This window comes from Orycteropus afer, unplaced genomic scaffold (assembly GCF_000298275.1).
Source record: "Orycteropus afer afer isolate SDZICR_OR568_19922 unplaced genomic scaffold, OryAfe1.0 scaffold00212, whole genome shotgun sequence".
Classification (NCBI taxonomy): Eukaryota; Metazoa; Chordata; class Mammalia; order Tubulidentata; family Orycteropodidae; genus Orycteropus; species Orycteropus afer.
Genome location: NW_006921799.1, coordinates 2,893,084 through 2,912,222, shown reverse-complemented (window position 1 = coordinate 2,912,222; position 19,139 = coordinate 2,893,084). Strand labels below are relative to the sequence as shown.

At 37.7% G+C, this 19,139-nt stretch overlaps 1 protein-coding gene across 1 annotated transcript in view; it reads right to left on the bottom strand.

Annotated features, from left to right (window-relative positions):
* Positions 1-17,306: 17,306 nt before the first annotated feature.
* KLF12 (Kruppel like factor 12) overlaps positions 17,307-19,139 on the bottom strand; it is a 448,102-nt gene continuing 446,269 nt past the window's right edge. Inside the window, exon 8 of the mRNA XM_042781980.1 lies at positions 17,307-17,488. Within this exon, the coding sequence (XP_042637914.1) occupies positions 17,307-17,488 (182 nt within the window). The remainder of the gene's footprint in view (positions 17,489-19,139) is intronic.

Below are 19,139 nucleotides of genomic sequence, written 5' to 3'. Positions count from 1 at the left end.
ATGTGTTAATTATCACTGGTGACTGGAATGCAAAAGTTGCAAACAAAGAAGAATCACCAGTAGTTGAAAAATTTGGTCTTGGTGTTAGAAATAATGCTGCAGATCGCATGATAGAATTTTGCAAGACTAATGACTTATGCATTGCAAATACCATTTTTCAACCACACAAATGGTGGCTATACACGTAGATTTCACCAGATGGAGTACACAAGAATCAGACTGACTACATCTGTGGCAAGAGGCAATGGAAAAGATCAGAATTTTTAGCCAAAACAAGGCCAGGAGCTGATTGTGGAACAGACCATCAACTGCTCATATGGAAGTTCAATTTGAAGTTGAAGACAACTAAAATAAGTCCATGAGAGCCAAAATATGACTTTGATTATATCCTTCCTGAATTTAGAGACCATCTAAAGAACATATTTGATGCACTGAACAACAGTGACCAAAAATCAGAAGAATTGTGGGATGACATCAAGAACATCATCTATGATGAAAGCAAAATGTTGTTAAGACGACAGGAAAGGAGGAAAAGACCAAATGGATGTCAGAAGAGACTCTGAAACTTGCCCTTGAATGGAGAGTAGCAAAAGCAAATGGAAGAAATGACAAGATAAAAGAGCTGAGCAGAAAATTTCCAAAAGCAGCTTGAGAAGACAAATTCAAATATTATAATGAAATATGTAAAGACCTGGAGCTGGAAAGCCAAAAGGGAAGAACACACTCAGCATTTCTCAACCTGAAAGAACTGAAGAAAAATTTAAGCCTCGAGTTGCAATATTGAAAGATTCTATGGGCAAAATATTGAATGATGCAGGAAGCATCAAAAGAAGATGAAAGGAGTACACAGAGCCACTGCACCAATAAGAATTTGTCAATCCTCATACATTTCAGGAGATGCCATATGATCAAGAACCAATAGTACTGGAGAAAGAAGTCAAAGCTGCACTGAAGGAAGTGCCAAAAGACAAAGCTCCAGGAATTGACAGAACACCCATTAAGATGTTTCAACAAATGGATGCCACACTAGTGGCACTCACCCAGATATGTCAGGAGATTTGAAAGACAGCTACATGGCCAAGTGACGGGAAGAGGTCCATATATGTACCCATTCCAAAGAAAGGTGATCCCACACACTGTGGAAATTATCGAACAATATCATTAATATCACACACAAGTAAAATCTTACCAAAGATAATTCAAAAACAGTTGCAGCAGTATATTGACAGAGAACCTCCAGAAATGCAAGCTGGATTCAGAAAAGGACGTGGAACAGGGATATCATATTTCATGTCAGATGGATCTTGGCTCAAAGTAAAGTATACCAGAAAGATTTGTTTATTTGTGTTTTATTGACTGTGCAAAAGCATTTGATTGTGTGGGTCATAACAAATTACAGATAACATTGAGAAGAATGGGAATTCCAGAACACTTAATTGTACTCATAAGGAACCTGTACACAGACCAGAAGGCTATCATTTGAACAGAACAAGGGGACACTGCATTGTTTGAAATCAAGAAAGGAGTGCATCAGGGTTGTATCCTTTCACCATACTTTTTCAATTTTTATGGTGAGTAAATAATCTCAGAAGCTGGGCAATATGAAGAAGGTGGCATTGGGATTGAAGGAAGAATCATTAATAACCTGTGATATGCTGACGACACAACTGAAAGTGAGGATGACTTGAACACTTACTAGACTAAAGACTACAATCTGTGGTATGGATTACATCTCAATATAAAGAAAACAAAAATCCTCACAACTGGACCAATAAGCAACAACACAACAAATGGAGAAAAGATTAAGGTTGTCAAAGATTTCATATCACTTGGTTCTACAGTCAACATCAATGGAAGCAGCAGTCAAGACATTAGACAACATGTAGCACTGGGCAAATCTGCTGCAAAAGACCTCTTAAGTGCTGAGGAGCAAAGATGTCTCCTTGAGGACTAAGGTGCACCTGACACAAGCCATGGTATTTTCAGTTGCCTCGTATGCATGTGAGAGCTGGACAATGAGTAAGGAAGACCAAAGAAGCGTTGATACTTTTGAGTTGTGGTGTTGGTGAAAAATGCTAAGTACCAAGGACTGCTAAAAGAATTATCAAATCTGTCTGGGAAGAAGTGCAGCTGGAATGCTTCTTGAAAGTGAGAATGGCCCGACTTCATCTCACCTAGTTTGGTTATGCTGTAAGAAGGGACCACTTCCTGGAGAAGGTATCATGCTTGGTAAAGTGGAGGGTCAAAGAAAGAGGAGAAAGCCCTTAATAAGATGCATTGACACTGGTTTCAATGATGGGCTTAGGTATAGCAAGGATCGTGGAGCTAGCACGGGACTGGGCAGTGTTTTGTTCTGCTGTACATGGTGTCACTATGAGTCAGAGAAGACTCGACAGCACCTAACAACCACCACCACCACCTACACAGAGTAATAACTTAAAAATGTGCTTTTCCCTAATTTGTGCATGTAAAAATTATTAGTAACCATAACGTGCTCTTGTTATGAGTAGTTGAGTAAGTAAACTTTATGGAATGTCCTAATCATTTCTTCCACGTTTTAGACAGAGTAAATGTAATTTAAAAGCTCACTTGAGATGTATCTTCTTGATACATGTATTACAAAAGAATAGAGTCAAAAATCATGTCCACATGATTACACGGATTCATACTGAGCATATTATAAAGTAATTGTTCTAAAGAGGCAATGAAATGTGAAGTAGGGTCCACAGACTCTAATTTAGCAATAGAATGCATTGGACACACTAATATGAGCTTTAAGGGTCATGAGAGAGATCACAAGTGTTAATGTCCCATGGCCACAAGTACCATATGGGATCTGTGACCTGTCTAGGTTAGGTTATGTGTGCAAAGGAGGCTGGAGCAGCAGCATGGCCCACCACTGAAATGGTGAAAATGATCTGTATCCTTGGTATAGACTGAAAACTCAAAGAGATCTGGGTATTGCACTAGTATGTGGCTCAGACTTACAAGACCCTGCGATCCTTTTCGAGGCAATGGATTAAACTATGTGCAGGCCATGAGTTTATGTTAATGGTAGTGGGATACTTTGGAAAATGATAATGAAAATGGTTGCACAACATGAAGAATATAATCAATGTGACTGAATAGTACTTGTTGCATATTTGTGCTTGTTTTGCCATGTATATTTTCAGACACACAAAAAATATTTTTTAAATGAAAAGGAAAAAGAGACAATATAAATATGAAAAAAAACTATGACCTAGATAGTGGTTACAAGTTTTTTTGGCTTTATACCAATTCATGAAATTGCACTTTTTATGTAAAAATATATGTGCAGGCTATCTTTAGATGTAATTTAAAAAAGGGAAAAAGGAGCATGGTGACTATGCATGTTTTTAAACATTCAGACTCTTCTGAATGAACCTGTTTTTAGCATACATCTGTAAGTCTGATGTTGCTAATGTCATTATGGGCTCATAAAACTGGGTTTCACACAGACACACACACACACATGCATTTAATACAATGAAACTACAAAAGAAAAAGATCATGTAAAAATTTTTCCTGCACAAGGAAAATGTAATTTATTTTGTAAAACAGAGAATCATTCAGCTTATGGAGTGTGTAGGTGTTCATTGGTAAATTTGGACTAAACAGGAAGTGATGTAAATTACTTATTACACTGCTGGGAGAGAAATATATTAAATTCAGACAGAATGTGAACAAAGTACAGGGAGCGAATTGTGTTGAAGGAAACCACATAACTTTGGTGGGAAGATAATGTACTATATGATATGAAAACTAACAGTGGCCATTTGGGACTGAAATGAGTTTTTATTAAGTATGATTTCGTTCTAACATGGGATTTTCTTTTTTTTTTCTTTTTCAGTAAAGCCCTAAGGTATTCTAATCTAATGCACATTGCTGTTTCTGTACTTTTAACAGGAGCTCTGGTGGCATAGTGGTGAAAACATTCAGCTACTAACCAAAAGGTCAATGGTTTAAACTCACCAGCCACTGCATAGAAGAAAGATGAGGCAGTCTGCTTCCATAAAGATTTATAGCCTTGGAAAGCCTGTAGGCCAGTTGTACTCTGTGTTAAAGTGTCACTATGAGTTGGAATTGACTCAATGGCACTGGATTTTGTTTTTTGGTACTTTTAATTCTATTATGGTGCTGTTTTGAAGTTATTAAATTGGGGAGAGTGAGAACACAATGAAATCATCAATCTTAGAGAAGAGATCACTGCCATGGAGAAATGCTTAAAAGAAAGGTGAGAATAGAAGTTACTGAATTACCCAGTGCCCATAGCATATCAGTCATATTACCTAAGAGGTTGCCATGAGTTGAAATAGACATTATTGGAGTATCCAGGAACCACCTGGTAAAAGAAAATTTGACAAATAAATTACCTTATGAGTAAAACAGCATTATGTGATCTATTCTACAAAATTTTCTCCATGGTCTTCTTCTGGGGTAAACTGAAACACAAACAAGCAAAATGCAAACAAAGAGCTGGTTGGCTGCTTGTGGTGTAAAGATCTCTTTAAATCAGGTCAAAGACATTTTAAATTTAATGTTGTCCAATTTACTATTTTTTTATAAAGTCATACCCAAAGTGAAGAAGTAAATGAGTAGATTAGATTCAGTCTTATAGGTTACAACACTTTACCAAAGTGCAAAACATGATGGACTTTTCTGGTTTATTCGTCTATGCCTTAAGTGAAGGAATTCCTGGTGGTGCAGTGGTTAAGCACTTGGCTGCTAACTAAAAGGTCGGTGGTTTAAACCCACCAGCTACTCTCCAGAAGATGTGGCAGCCTGGGAACAGGAGAGTTCTACTCTGTCCTGCAGAGTCACTATCAGCTGCAATTGACTCATGGCAACAGGTTTTGCCCTCAGTGAAGTGCTCCCTTGGCGAGACAAATAGTTAAGTGCTTGGCTACAAACCAAAAGATTGATGAGTTAATTCATCCAGAAGTACCTTGGAAGAAAGGCCTGGTGGTCTCCTTCTGAAAAATCACCCACTGAAAACCCTATGGAGCATAGTTCTACTCTGACGCATGTAGGGTCACCATGAGTTGGAATCAACTTGATAGCAACTGGTTTGGGTGGTTGGCCTTAAATAAAGATTTCTAAAATAGCACGATTAAAATCTTTAAAAATAAGTTAGTAAATAATTGAGCATATGCTTTTTTAAGACACAACTGACAACATCACTTGAAAGATAGGAATCTTAAGGGGCAGTGAGTTCGTTAATGGAGGAGGAACAACTCAGTAAAGGTGGGTGAAAATGGTTGCACAACTTGAGGGTTGTAATCAATGTCACTGAATTGTACATGTAAGGAACTGTTGCATTGGTGTATGTTTTGCTCTCTATATTTTCAGTGGTAATAAAATAAGTAAAATTTAAAGAAAAAACAATTTAGTGAAAATGTACTTACAGTGTATTGACAGAATTTTCAAGAACCTTGTAATCTTTTAGGAAGTGATTTCTTTTGTAATGTCGGATCACCATGAAAGTACCAAGGAGGCTCTCTATGGAGGAGGAACTGCCTCCCCAAGTCCCCTCTGTGGTGCTAAAAGGAGATCTGGGATTTGAGAAAGAAAGAGCAACAGTACACTGGCCAGGTGTCAAAGGAGTGCATTCTGATGGGAAGGCATTGGTGGGAAGACTTTGATGGGTATGCAGAGACATGTAGCTCCCAAGGCTCTCATGCACGTTCCCTTTGAATAGAACAAAATGATTTTACAGAGCTCAGCATGCATTTGAGTCTCTGGGTGGTGCAAATGGTTAAAATATTCAGCTGCTAACCACAAAGTGAGTGGTTGAAATCTACCCAGAGGCACCTCAGAAAAGCCTGGAGATCTCCTTCCAAAAAATCCAGCCATTGAAAACACTGTGGAACACAGTTCTACTCTGACACACGTGAGTTGCAATTGAACAGAAGGTAACTTGTTAAGGGTTTATTTGGGAATGGATTTGAACCAGTAATAAAGTCCAAATCTACTTTAGTTTCTGACTTTTCTGAGTTATTAAATTATACTATGTCAGCATATGAAATAAGAATGAAATAAGAAGCTCTGGTAGGCTAGTGCCTAAGGCACTTGACTGCTAACCAGAAGGCTGGTGGTTCAAACCCACCAGCCACTCCTCAGAAGGTTGGGCAATCTACTTCTGTAGTGATACTGCCTCGGCAACCCAAGGAGGGGTTGCTATGAGTTAGATCCAACTCGATGGCACATAACAACAATGAGTATGAAATAAAGGATAATAGTTTCTGAGGTTTATTTATATTTATTTCTACATACATAATCAAAAAGTACTTGTTGAATATTTTCAGACACTCACTGCTATTAAGTCTCTCCCCAACTTCACCCCCACTATCTTTCATTCCTTCTCCATCCCCTTTCCCCAAATCCCTTTAGTGGCTTAGGACACCTGTCCCCAAATCCCTTTAGTGGCTTAGGACACCAGTTTTGGAATCAGACTGACAGGCAAATTGTCTAAACGCAATGCCTCAGTTGCCCATCTCTAAAATTAGGATAATAACAGAACCTAACTAATAGGATTGTTTTAATTAAGAGAAGGTGAAAAAAAATACAATGCTTAGGACACTGCCTGTCACCTAGTAAGCATTCCACTACAAGTCATTCTCATAATTATTACCTACCATGTGTCTCCATTCTATGTAATTATTAGTAGTATTTACTAACATCAGTTCCCTTAGTGGGATGGATTTTTCTAGTAGATCTCCAACTGACGGACACTATACAAGAGGACACTTAGATTTTTCAGGTACCATTTCTAGTAGTATCTCTGGTAGCATAGTGCCTAAGGCATTTGACTGCTAACCAGAAGGCTGGTGGTTCAAACCCACCAGCCACTCCTTGGAAGGAAGGTTGGGCAATCTACTTCCATAATGATACTGCCTCAGAAACCCAAGGAGGGGTTGCTATGAGTTGGGTTCGACTCTATAGCAGTGAGTTTATTTGAAAGAAATTGAATTAATTAATGACCTTAGTTTTAAAAGTTTATATAATTCAGCTTTCTTAAAATTCCATAGAAATCAGCTAGGCGTGGCATGTGCTAAATGGATCATTCTACACTTAAATGATATACAAAGTCTGAGAAATTGTAAGTCATGTGATTCATTTCTAGACTTTGAAACACTTTCTAGATTTATATTCATTAAAATATTGTTAAGAATCTCTTTAAGATGCTGTCATGAAATAAGACTTCAGTTCATTTTTTAGGATGGATCTGATTTTGTTGTGTTTAAACTACTATACACAAATGGTGAAACTTTTCATAACAAAGGTTTAATTAGAATGGTTAATAACTATGATTTCCAAAGTGTCTGAGTAGGCTTTAGCAATAATTAGGGAGTTTTGTTCCATACAAAATGCTTTATTTAACCTTCATGCCTTCATTCAGATAATTATACAAATGCATACAGTTAAAGGTTTAAACTCTATTTCGGTTCACAGCTCAATTCATAGGAAAGTTGAATACAGAAAAGCAATGCACCAACAGAATATGTCTGAGACACCATTAAAAACGATAACACTTGTTCATTTAAATCTCTGAGAATAGACTGGAATAATCATCCTCTGAGAGAATCTCATTAGGAGGGTCTCCCTTTACATTATCATAGGGCAAAAAAAATCACCATTTTACAGTCAAAGGAAGAAAGCTCTGAGTATATTTACAATACATACACTATACATAAATACAAGAACAACACTTACATAATATTAATAAACTTATAACAGGGGTTGCCTAAACACTACAGAGTATATAAATGCAGAGGAAACTATTGGGAAATTAGATCCTTAGATAAGCCAGAGAAATAAATTCATTTGCAATTAAAACTCTGAACAGAAAACAAAATGAAGAATTAAGAAATGAACACATTTACTTGCCAGCATCATTGGGACGTTTTTCCTCCTTTGATGTGTAAGACCTCCTCTGGGCACTGTAACTCTCTGAGGTCAGAGACACAAGATTGTTTCCTAAAATTACATCCGTAAAGTGAATCAGATGCAGCACATCTCTTCAATTTGCTGTTCAGAGGCATCCAGCCTAGAATAACTGTTTTGTAAACTAAAGGGTGTTTTTGTATTTTCACACAGAAAGATCTTGTGATCCAGTAACCATGAATAATGAGCTAAATGTCAAGGAAAAGAAAAAAGATGCCTGCTTGATTTGGCAAAAAATGGTATTTTCTTTATTCTCATGTATTTTTTCAAATACAGCTGAGAGAATTATTCAAAAGAGTATGACATTTGACTTGACCCCCACACACCAAGAGCAACGTCTAGACTACTACTAATTATAACTAAGTCATTTTAAGTGGCAGGTGGGTATCTTGAAGGTGGTCTGTTCTCATTGTTTCACAACACACAAAGTTCTGAGTACATTCTTCTATGGACAAACATGAATTTGCTGGTTTCTCTTTTTTAAAATGAGCATGTTATGATACACATAATTGCATTATGATGCAGGATGACATAATACATAAGACAATGTTTTCAAGCTGGTTTGTCAGTAGTTATCTCACATCCACAGAGAGTTGGTTAGCCATGTGATGCAATGTGTTCCACATAGACATGGACAAAACAATACAGGTACATCCCATAGGGGGATAGCGATTTTTTAAAAAATGAATCTTTAAATACTACAAATTGTGGACAGACAAGTTGATAGGAAAGAGCCTTGAATATAGGCACCAGTGCCCCAGTTCAACAAAACCCACCCAACGTAATAAAGCTTGAGGAACAAAATATATACTATAATCTGTATGTAATTACAGAACTCTGCTATGGAAAAAAAACAGAAATACAAGTAGGGCAAACACATTGTCTGTAATGTTGTGTGCTATAACTCTGGACCATGAAATTAGCAGAAAGGAAAGATGTTGGTATGTTCCCAAAATATTTTATGTTTGATTGCTTGGACATGTTTACTACTAGATTTGGACTCACATTCTACCCTCTTCTTCACCCTCATTTCTCAACAAAAATGAATCTCTGTGAATGTCTTGGTTTAACCTGCTTTGGAAAAAGCAAGATACAACTCACACAAGAAAGCATTGGTTTTGTCTTTGCACAAAGGGAAGACTCCGTTGTCTCAAACACTTTACATTTTTAGAGATGAAATCCAGAAAGAAAAAGTACTGATGTGACTATTTGCACTATTCATCTCTCTCCAACTCAAAGTTGTGGTTTTGTTGTTGAGAAATTATTGCTTGTGAAACCCAATTAACTGAGTCCCAGTCTTCAAGAGGTTGTACACATGGAACCCTTGCTTTCAGCATGGAAGGGAATTTGTTTATACAGGTTTTATCTCTTCCCACAGCCAAGTAATAGGGAGGAAGATCATAATTCAGGAGATTCATTTTCAGAAGCAGAAACACTGTGAGAAATGACATTCTCTTAATGTTTTCTATGTCCATTAGTACTTCCATGAATCAATACTGTCAGAAACCTTTTCTACATAGAAAGGGGGGGTGTCATTTCTCTCATGTTGGACAGCTTCTTACATAAAATTCAATTAAACTAACAACAATAAAGAAATTATTTATGAGACTATTCAAAACATTCCAATGTGGTGCTATTAGGTGAAAAATCTGAAAAGGAATCGTCTGTTATTTTTCCTTGCTCATCATCCAAATATGTCTGTGACTGCCACCCCATTAATCACTGCACTAAGGTTCTGATGTTAACAACTAGTTCCATGGAGGTGAAAATTTTAAATCTATGTTGATGCAAAAGTTTTTACTACATGAAGAAATACACAGAACTGAGAAAAACAATTCAGGCTAAAATGCTACTAAGTAGAGAAGAGTTTGGAATGATTTTAGGGCTCCAGGCCAACCATTTAGAAGGAAAGTGACAAGTTCAGGGAGACATCTGGTGGTATTGTTTTTTACAATGATCCCTCAAGCCTGACTTTCCAGGAGAGTTCTGATTTCAAATATTCTGAACCAACATCAACTCACGTGTCACATCATGTTCCGATATTTTATTTGGAAAATATGTTGACTATACATGCAAGCCACCTATAATAGAACTACTTAGCATTAGAAATGTGGCACGCTGGCTGTGGGGCACACAGGTGGAGTATGGTGGAACAGAAGGGACACAGGTGAATAGGGATAGATGGCCTCACCTTTCTACTTTGCCATTTACCAGTTCTGTGCTGGTGGACAACATAGCCACCTTCTCTCTGTGCCTCAGTTTTTCTATCCATAAAATGTAGAAATGTGCAGAATAGAGGCAACATGTCTAAAAGAGTGTCTAGCATCATTCTTGGTGCATAGCAAGTGCTCAATAAAGGATAGCTATTAGGCACTTGACTGCTAACCAGAAGGCTGGCGATTCAAACCCACCAGCCACTCCTCGGAAGGAAGATGGGGCAATCTACTTCCGTTATGATACTGCCTCAGAAACCCAAGCAGGGGTCGCTATGAGTTGGATCCGACTCAACAGCATGTAACAACAACGTTATTTTCATAGGAGCTCTGGTGGTGCAGTGGTTAAAGCATTTGGCTGCTAACCAAGAGGTTTGTGGTTCTAAACCATCAGCCACTCCTCAGGAGAAAGATGAGGCAGCTGCACCTGTAAATATTTACAGCCTTGGAAACCCTGTGGGGCAGTTCTACTCTGTCCTATAAGGCTACTAAGAGTCAGAATTGATTTGATTGCAGTGGTTATTCTTTTAATTATTTTCATGGTTTGCTGAATCATTAAACTTCTAAGTTACTTTAACACCATCAGACAACACGCAGAAAGATGCCCAGGTAGATTTGATGTCAATGAGATGATGGAATACCACAGCTTTCCTTGGACACTCACATGGGGACTTGAACGCCTCCCCCATCCTCCTCCTTCCTGCCCCGGCCACATTTCCTCCTATCTAAAACTTGGAAGAGGAAAGAGTAGATGACTTTCTGGGCATATGGTCAGATTCTGAAGAGTATTGTCCATTGTGGTCATGTCCACTGTCTGAAGCCTGAGTGTTTAATCACAGCCATTTTTTTTTTAAATTGCTCTCAGAAAATGTTGGGCCCCAAAAGAGTATAATTTTACATACAGCCTCGATAGCTTCTTTGGGTGAATTCATGCTCGGAGATAGTAGGGTTGGAGAATTTCCAGAGTTCATGTCTCTTCACATAATCTCATCATATATTTCTATCCCTGATTCCACTTTTAGCCATAAAATAATTATAGGAAAATATTGTACATTTTTGAATGAGGATCTAGTAATTTTCAGACGTAGCTGCAAATCTTGGCTAAAGATTAGGCTTACTAAATCTTAGTAGTACTTCAGTAGACTTTTTGGCTAGAAATCATTTTGTTAATATTTATCCCAAAACAGTTCCTAGATGATAACAGGAAATATTAAGGAAAAAGGAAAAGGAGAAATGTAGTTTGTGCATTTAGTATTAGTGGATAAAGCAAACAAGCAAAAAAATAACACCTTCAGTGGTATGCGCTAAATAGTTGTTTCTTTTTTTTTTAACTGAGGAAAACTTTATGAGACATACACAGTGCTTTATAACTTTATAAGTTTGGGGAAAATCACTGAGGATTTTATTTAAAAATGGTAATTGCTATATGCCATAGTATACACTGAAGATAACTTTAATGTTAAGATTTGGATTCTTACATTCTATAAGTGGGAAAGATTAAATTAAAGAATGCTAAAGCAAGTAAGATTAGGTATATTTTAAAAAAATTGTTTTAGGCTGGATCAATATATTTAATTTACTATGTGCATAAACTTACTTTGTGTGTATGTGCATGTGTGTTTGTGATTGTGTGTGTTTTCCAAAGGTGGAGGAAAAACCCAGTCTGATAAAGAATTATTGCTGTGTAAATGTATAGAAATTCTCATCAATCATAATGTTTATTGACAGGCACTTTCAGCTTTTAATTCATTTCTGAAAATGGGCATTAGCTATTCCTATTGCCAGTAGAAATTCATTCGACACGTGGCCATATCCACAACACTTAATTCTGTCAACACGTAACTATGCCTAAAAACACCTGTATGTTAGTTTTTTAATCAAGAACCACTTTGTTAAGGGAGAAAGATAACGCAGAAAATTAGCACAAGTAAAATCCTATGCAGCTGTTTAACCATTTTTAGGCAGACATTTTGAATTGGGAATCAGTTGTCCGGAACTCAGAATGACTTCATTGTGTTTTAAACCATCCCTGTTAAGACAAGTGGCCACTCCATTACAAAGACAAGGAACCTGCTCTAACAAAGTGGAACAATTGAGTTCCCATGGCAATACGGCTAATTGTGTGGAAGATATACAAGGCATATCTGAACAAGTTTTTTTTTTTTTTAATTTTATTGTGATGAAAACTAGAAGCTCTTTTCCTCAACATACTTCATCAAACTATTTACAACCTTTGTAAAATTTGTGAGTTTGAAAATATTTTTCCACTATCACGTTATGAATACAGTAAAATATCTTCAATCTATTTTTTTTTAAAGATGCAGTATCCTCCTATTTCATCTTCTTACGAAAATCTGAATTTCTATTGCAATTGCTCAGTATTTAGCATATTTAAAGTACCAATGGGGCATGGGTTGCTAAACAGACATTGCTCTATAATGAAACTGAAAATATAGCATTTTTAGTTTTATGTACATTTCTTAACTACAAAATGCAGGCAAAGTCATATATAGCATTAAAAGCTGATTCCCTAATAAGGTAAATAACTTACATTTCTAGACCACATGGATTATTACAAATTTTCTCTTTTTAAAAAAATTCCTTGTTGATACTTTTTAAGTATGCATGGCCAACTGGCTGCCTATACAGATGTGTATGCACATGTGCATGTCTTGGGAGTGCCTGTACAGATAACTGAAAAGTAATATAGGGATAAATAGAAAAGTAGTATGCAAGACATGACATACTGAATCCTTCTTCTTAAAAAAAAAAAAAAAAGCAAATTATAAATATTTTTAATGGGATATTCTATCTCCTAAAAGCTAAAGTAAAAGATTTGATTACTGATGTAATTGAATACATTTTACCGGCTAAATTTACAGGAATTAGTAAAGAGCAAAAGAGATTGGATTATAGACTATGAGTATTAAGGCTTCCTGGGCCTATGATGATTCATAAAAGTTATATCACTTTAGTCCCTTACACACAGACTGTAACTCAATGAAACATGGATGCTGGTATTCTTAACACTGTTTAAATTCTATCAGTCCTTACTAGAAATGTTAAGACATCTTTATAACAATATCATGGCTACATTTCTAAGCAGTCACAACAACAAAGGCGTAGTAATACATTTGAAGGCCTCACCTCACCAGATTTATTCAATTGGAGCTTTGGTAAGTATAATAAATAAAGTACAGAATAAGGAATACTGCATCTTTATCCATATACAGATCATCATTCTAATGAACTGATTTCAAAGTGCAGATTTATATTTATGTTTAAAATACAAATGGTAATTTGAAACAAAAAAGAAATTGTATTTAAAAGAAAAAAAAGAAAGGAAATATAGTCTTTGCATAAGCTATTCCAAGTTTCCACAATGATGAAAATGGTCTTTCTAATCATCTGGAACTGGCATTGGTAAACACTACAGCATTTTGTAAGTTTTTTTCCCATGACAAGGGTCTTCCTATTTCCCACTTAATCTTTAAAGTGAATAAAAAAGTATTCATCTTTAAAAAAACTGTGGTTTATATTATTGCTATTTAACTGCTTTGGAAACTAAATGTCCTATAGTGTTTTGTAAAGTAATGCCAGGCAGTAGTATCATCTTTATGGGAAAGCCCCTTGGAATCTCTATCTAAAGGCCTTAACAGAACTTAAAGACAAGTTACCAAGCAAGGTTCTCCGAGCCCATGCACAACTGACAGGATGAGGCTGGAGGGGGTGTGGCAGCGGGAATCTTTTCCCAAACAATTGAAGACCAGAATATGAGAAGGGACTCTATTAAAACCTCAGCTGGAACCTCTTAACTTTTCCCTGCAATTTTTAAAAACCCCTCGAAATCAATCTCTACAAAGCAAAGAGAGAATCATTTCTACTGAAGCTTCTGACACCATGACAACACTATGCAGATAAGTTCACAAACATACATGTATCTTCAGCAGCAACTCAAATAGCTTCAAATAATGAAACCAAAGAATGCTTCTAGTTAGGAAACAATTTGCCAATCCCTTTAGGATTCTACCTCCTTTTCTATTGTTCATCATGTACTGTGCTTTTTTTCAAAGAGGCTAGAAATGGACATAAGATAAAATGGCATCTTTTCCATGTTTCACAATATCTCTACAAAACCCATTTCCTTCTATCCCAAACCACTTTCCTTTCCATTGGAAAACACTTGTAGACAGCTCACCAAGGAGAATCTGCTATGTCCCAAGGCAAGCCTCAAGTTTCACCTCTTGGGGCCTGATTTAAATATCTTTACTCTACCAGCAACTCAATTCATTTACTTGTGCTTGGATCCCTCCTTAGAAGTAATGATACCTTAAGAGGGAGAAATGGCGTGATGCTGACAGGTTTTATTGTTTAACTTACCGTCTCAGTCTGGTTTCCATTTTCAGAGGGCAAGAAGAAAAGCTCATTTCCCTGAATTTTTCCTATGTGGTTAGACAGGAGATCATTTAGTTCTGTGCTAAATTTAAATCAAACTGAAAATCAGGAGGCTCCTACTGCCTGTCAGTTCTAAGAATTCTAAAAATCATTTCTACCTGTAATACTCCTAAGGCATATCTCAGCAGAGAAATGGATTGGTCCTTCTGATGAGCACAGGCAAAATTAAATCAAATCTACACTTTACCTGAGTGATTCATCTACTACCTGTCAACTAGGTTCTGGGATTTTTTGTACAGGAGTTCGCAGCTGTGTTTGCCACCCTGTGATTTTTGCACTGACCAGTTACCACTGCTGGCATGCATCGATAAGCCTTTTTCTATTTTGAATGGTCACAGACAATGAGAAGTAGGAGTTGCATACAGTACAGGTTTTAAAAATAAAAAACCTTTCCAGTTGGTTAAAAAAAAACCCAAAAACAAAAACAAAAAACAAAAAAAAAAACAGGCTTGGTGGGTAGTAGATTGTGTAGCCTGATGGGCAGCAGATTGTATAGCCAAAGAAACTACTTATCAATAGAATTGCAGCCCTTGTTGGAGGGAAATTGCCTGAAGAATTCTGTCAGCCCTGGCAGAAAATGTTGAGCACATATTTTTTGAGGACAGAACTTGACCTGAAAAAAATCATTATATTTTTGCTTGAACATCTTAAAAAATTCCTTTTTAATACCACCCAAAACAATTATTCCTTGTCTCTGTGTTCATAGTTCTTCCTTCATCAGAACAAAATTATCAGAATTAGAAGATAATCCTTAAAAGGATAATTCTGTAATCAGAAATTATTTCAGCATGTTCAAACATTTCAAAAATGAGCTAGTAATATTGTGAGGTTAATTTGTGCAATTCCCAAAATCAAGTGTTTATAATTAAAATATATTGCAATGGCCTTTGCTAAAGACCTTTTATATCTAAGCTATAAAAATTCTTAACAACAAGAACAACAACAACAACAAAACCTCACCAAGCCCCTTAAAGTTTTAGCCACATAAAGCTGGAAAAAGAACAGCTTTTAGTGGGGGTGGGGGGATATATATATATATATATAGATTTTTAATTTTTTTTTTTTCTGAAAGAATGCTTGTTGGTGATGTATTGCTTTGTTTACTATATACTCGGCTACTTGCAAAAAAGGCTCATCTTTAGAGGGGTTGATGGGACTACAGTTTCCTTTCATCCTCAGTATAGGATGAATGGGTTCAACATCCCTGCAGATGCCAATGAACTGTTGGATCCTCATGCAGTTTAGGAAATGAAATCTGTAGAGGAGAACCTATTGGAGAGTCGCCTATCCTTGGCTCTCCAAAAGAAAACTAGCACCATGTCATTCTTTCCTTGGGGAGCACTCCCTTTCCGCTCACTCCATTCCAAAGAGAACTGACTCATTAACCCAAGAGTTAATCCCCGTGCTATGCTTCCTTTGCCTTTCTAATGACCAAATAACTGTTTCAAACAAGAAAAGGGGAGCATAATCTTTAATTGTGGTACTCAACCAAGCAGGACAACAAACAGCAGAAAGAATACCTCGATGCTGTAAATGTAACCAAGACATCTAAAATGCTGGGGTGTTTCTTACAATCCCTTTAGTAAGTATGAAAATTGGTAACGTGAGTCCTCAGTGAAGTTATTGTAGGAAAGTCCTTTTATTCATTATTGCTTTTCTCCTCAAGAGGCGCATTATTTCTATCTCTGCTTTGTCTGATTTTTCATGTTCACTGACTTTGCCTGGGCAGCCCCACCTCTTACCTTGGTGCCAGTATGTCTAAGAAAGATTCCCCCCCCCCCATTCCTTGTAATCAAATACTAAGGGCTGGGAGAGATGATGCCTAGGTGACAGAACACTACAATTTGAAGTGGGGCAGTAGTTTTTTTAGACAGGCTCTTCCTATTCAACTACAGAACACCTCTGTGCCAGTCCATGCCAGGCAGACAACAGGACTAGGCTTCAACCGAAATGTCGCTGCCCCTCCGCTTGAACAGATGAACAAAACAGAATAAAAACAAAACAAAAACAATCAACAACAAACAAATGAAAGTTTCAATGTTGGTTTTCTTCAGGGCATGGCATAATGACAAGTTGCAGGTGATATCTAATTGCCGTCATCACTACTGCAAAGGGCTGCTTGAGGGCCCCTTTATTTGCAGGTAATGGAAACTCTCCAACAGCTGCTTCTTTTCTACGTTCATGCTGCGTGCTGGTAACAGATTGGATGTGTGTTCTATCTTACTTAGACAGTAACTAAAATTTTTTGTAAAAATGGGTGAAGGGGCGGGAGGGAGGAGGAAGAATCCAAATTTAAAAGGTCTTGCACTAGCCATCAATTTGTGGTAGCTGACCTTTAAAGTATCAATAAGAAAATGTCTGACAGCTCAGAAAATGTACAAGCTACAAACATCTTTAAATGGCAGAGTACACAGCATGGAAAACAATTCCTGTTTCCTCAGCATTTATGCCACTGATCTCCCAGGCCAGCGTGAAGACGTTTCTCGGGTACTCATGATGGGGGTTACCTTCAGACCAAAGGGAGAAGTGTTACTTCTTTTTCCTGCTCTGGTTTCAGACATCTTGGGATGGTGATGCCCTTTTGTGTTAACACTGTGAAGGGGATCCAGCCCTGCTGAATTGGGTGCCGCTAAGAGATCCAGCTCTTAAGCTTAGCTGGACAGGTAGCATTCCTCACACCAGCATATGCCTCCGGCGGTGCAGTGCCAAATGATCTGACCGGGAAAAGCTTCGATCGCAGTCCGCACACTTGAATGGCTTCACTCCCGTGTGTTTGCGGTAATGCCTTGTCAGTTCATCCGATCGCGCAAACTTCCAGGTGCAGCCTTCCCAGGTACACTTGTAGGGTTTCTCTCCTAGAAGAAACAAGAGGACACGAGTTTGGTGCTCTATAACCTTTGCATCATAATCAAGCCAGAACTAGATTTTGGGTGATTGTTGTTCTCAATGTATTTTTCTACTTGGTGATCCTTTGTCAGGAAACCTTACCATCCCATGGGGGAGGGAAAGGGGAAGAGGGATAGGGTTGGAGTCAGACAGGTGAGGAATTCAGTCACATCTCCCTGACTGTGAATTCTTAAAAGGGAATTGTCACTTGTATCATTAAATCATTTTGCAGTCAAAATTTCAAAAGGCATGGATTGATTGCTACAGAATATAATAATCACTTACCACTGGTGAACTAAGAAGGAATTTTCAACTTCTACCTAGTTTGGTTTGCCTTTAAGGCAGTGTGTTACATGTAACTGTAAAGGCTAATTAGTTGTGTTTCATTTAAACACCTCCCCCCACACACATGTGCCTCACTTGGAGGGTTTAAGGCTACTTCATGACAACATCACATACCAGTTACTGAGGATACACACAAAATTTCATTCAAAAGTAAATTCCACCCCATGAATTTGACCATTATGCATATAATTCATTTGCTTGTCTACTGGGAAACAATCTTCATATCTTCATAGTGTAAAATTTAAATATATTTTATTAGTAACTTATGAATTAGGGCAAGCCCTGAGAAATCAAGTTGATCCAAGACTTGAAACTCATGGTCCAAAGCATTCCGGAGAAGTGTGTAATCTGACCAGGTCCCTCTGTCAACTTGTAAAGACAGCAAAATATGCAAAGGCTTTACTGGGAAAAGATACACTATCCACCTTCCAAATGAGCTCCCAGGGGGAACAGGACAATAGTTGACCCAGGTGCACTGTTTTCCTGGCTCTTGTTCAGAATGGAAGCCCTGTCCCCATGCAACCTCACAAAAACTGTTCTCTCCTTTATGCCTTCCATCTAATAGCCAACAACATGCTTCTTGGGCACACAGGGCCTCTTGTGAAAAGGGCCTAAGACAGGAAAAAGAGCTATTTCCTGAAGGCTGGTAGTTCAAATCCACCAGCCACTCCTCAGAAGGAAGGCTGGGCAATCTACTTCCGTAATGATACTGCCTTGGAAACAAAAGGAGGGGTCACTATAAGTCGAGTCTGACTCGATGGCACACAACAACAACAACAATATAGAAAGCTGCCAAGTGAGTATTATTAACCCCATTTTATAGATGAGAAAACTGAAGCTCAATGTCGTAAAGTAACTGGCTCCCAAACAGAAGAAGTTATGTTTGGCTCTAAATCCAGCAATTAATGCTCCTTGGAAGCCAGAATGGCCAGACTTTGTCTCACCTATTTTGGTCATGTTGTCAGAAGGAAACATTCCCTGGAGAAGGATGTCATGCTTGGTAAGGTGGAGGATTGATGACAGAGGGGAATGCCCTCAATGAAGTGGATTGACACAGTGGCTACAACGATGGGCTCATGCATAGCAAGGATCGTGAGGCTGGCACAGGATGGGACAGTATTCCATTCTGTTGTACACAGGGTTGCTATAAATTGGAGCCAACTCGACGGCAAGTAACAACATGTTGTTGTTGTTGTTATGTGCCGTCGAGTCGGCCCCGACTCATAGCAACCCCTCCTTGGGTTTCCAAGGCAGTATCACTACGGAAGTAGGATT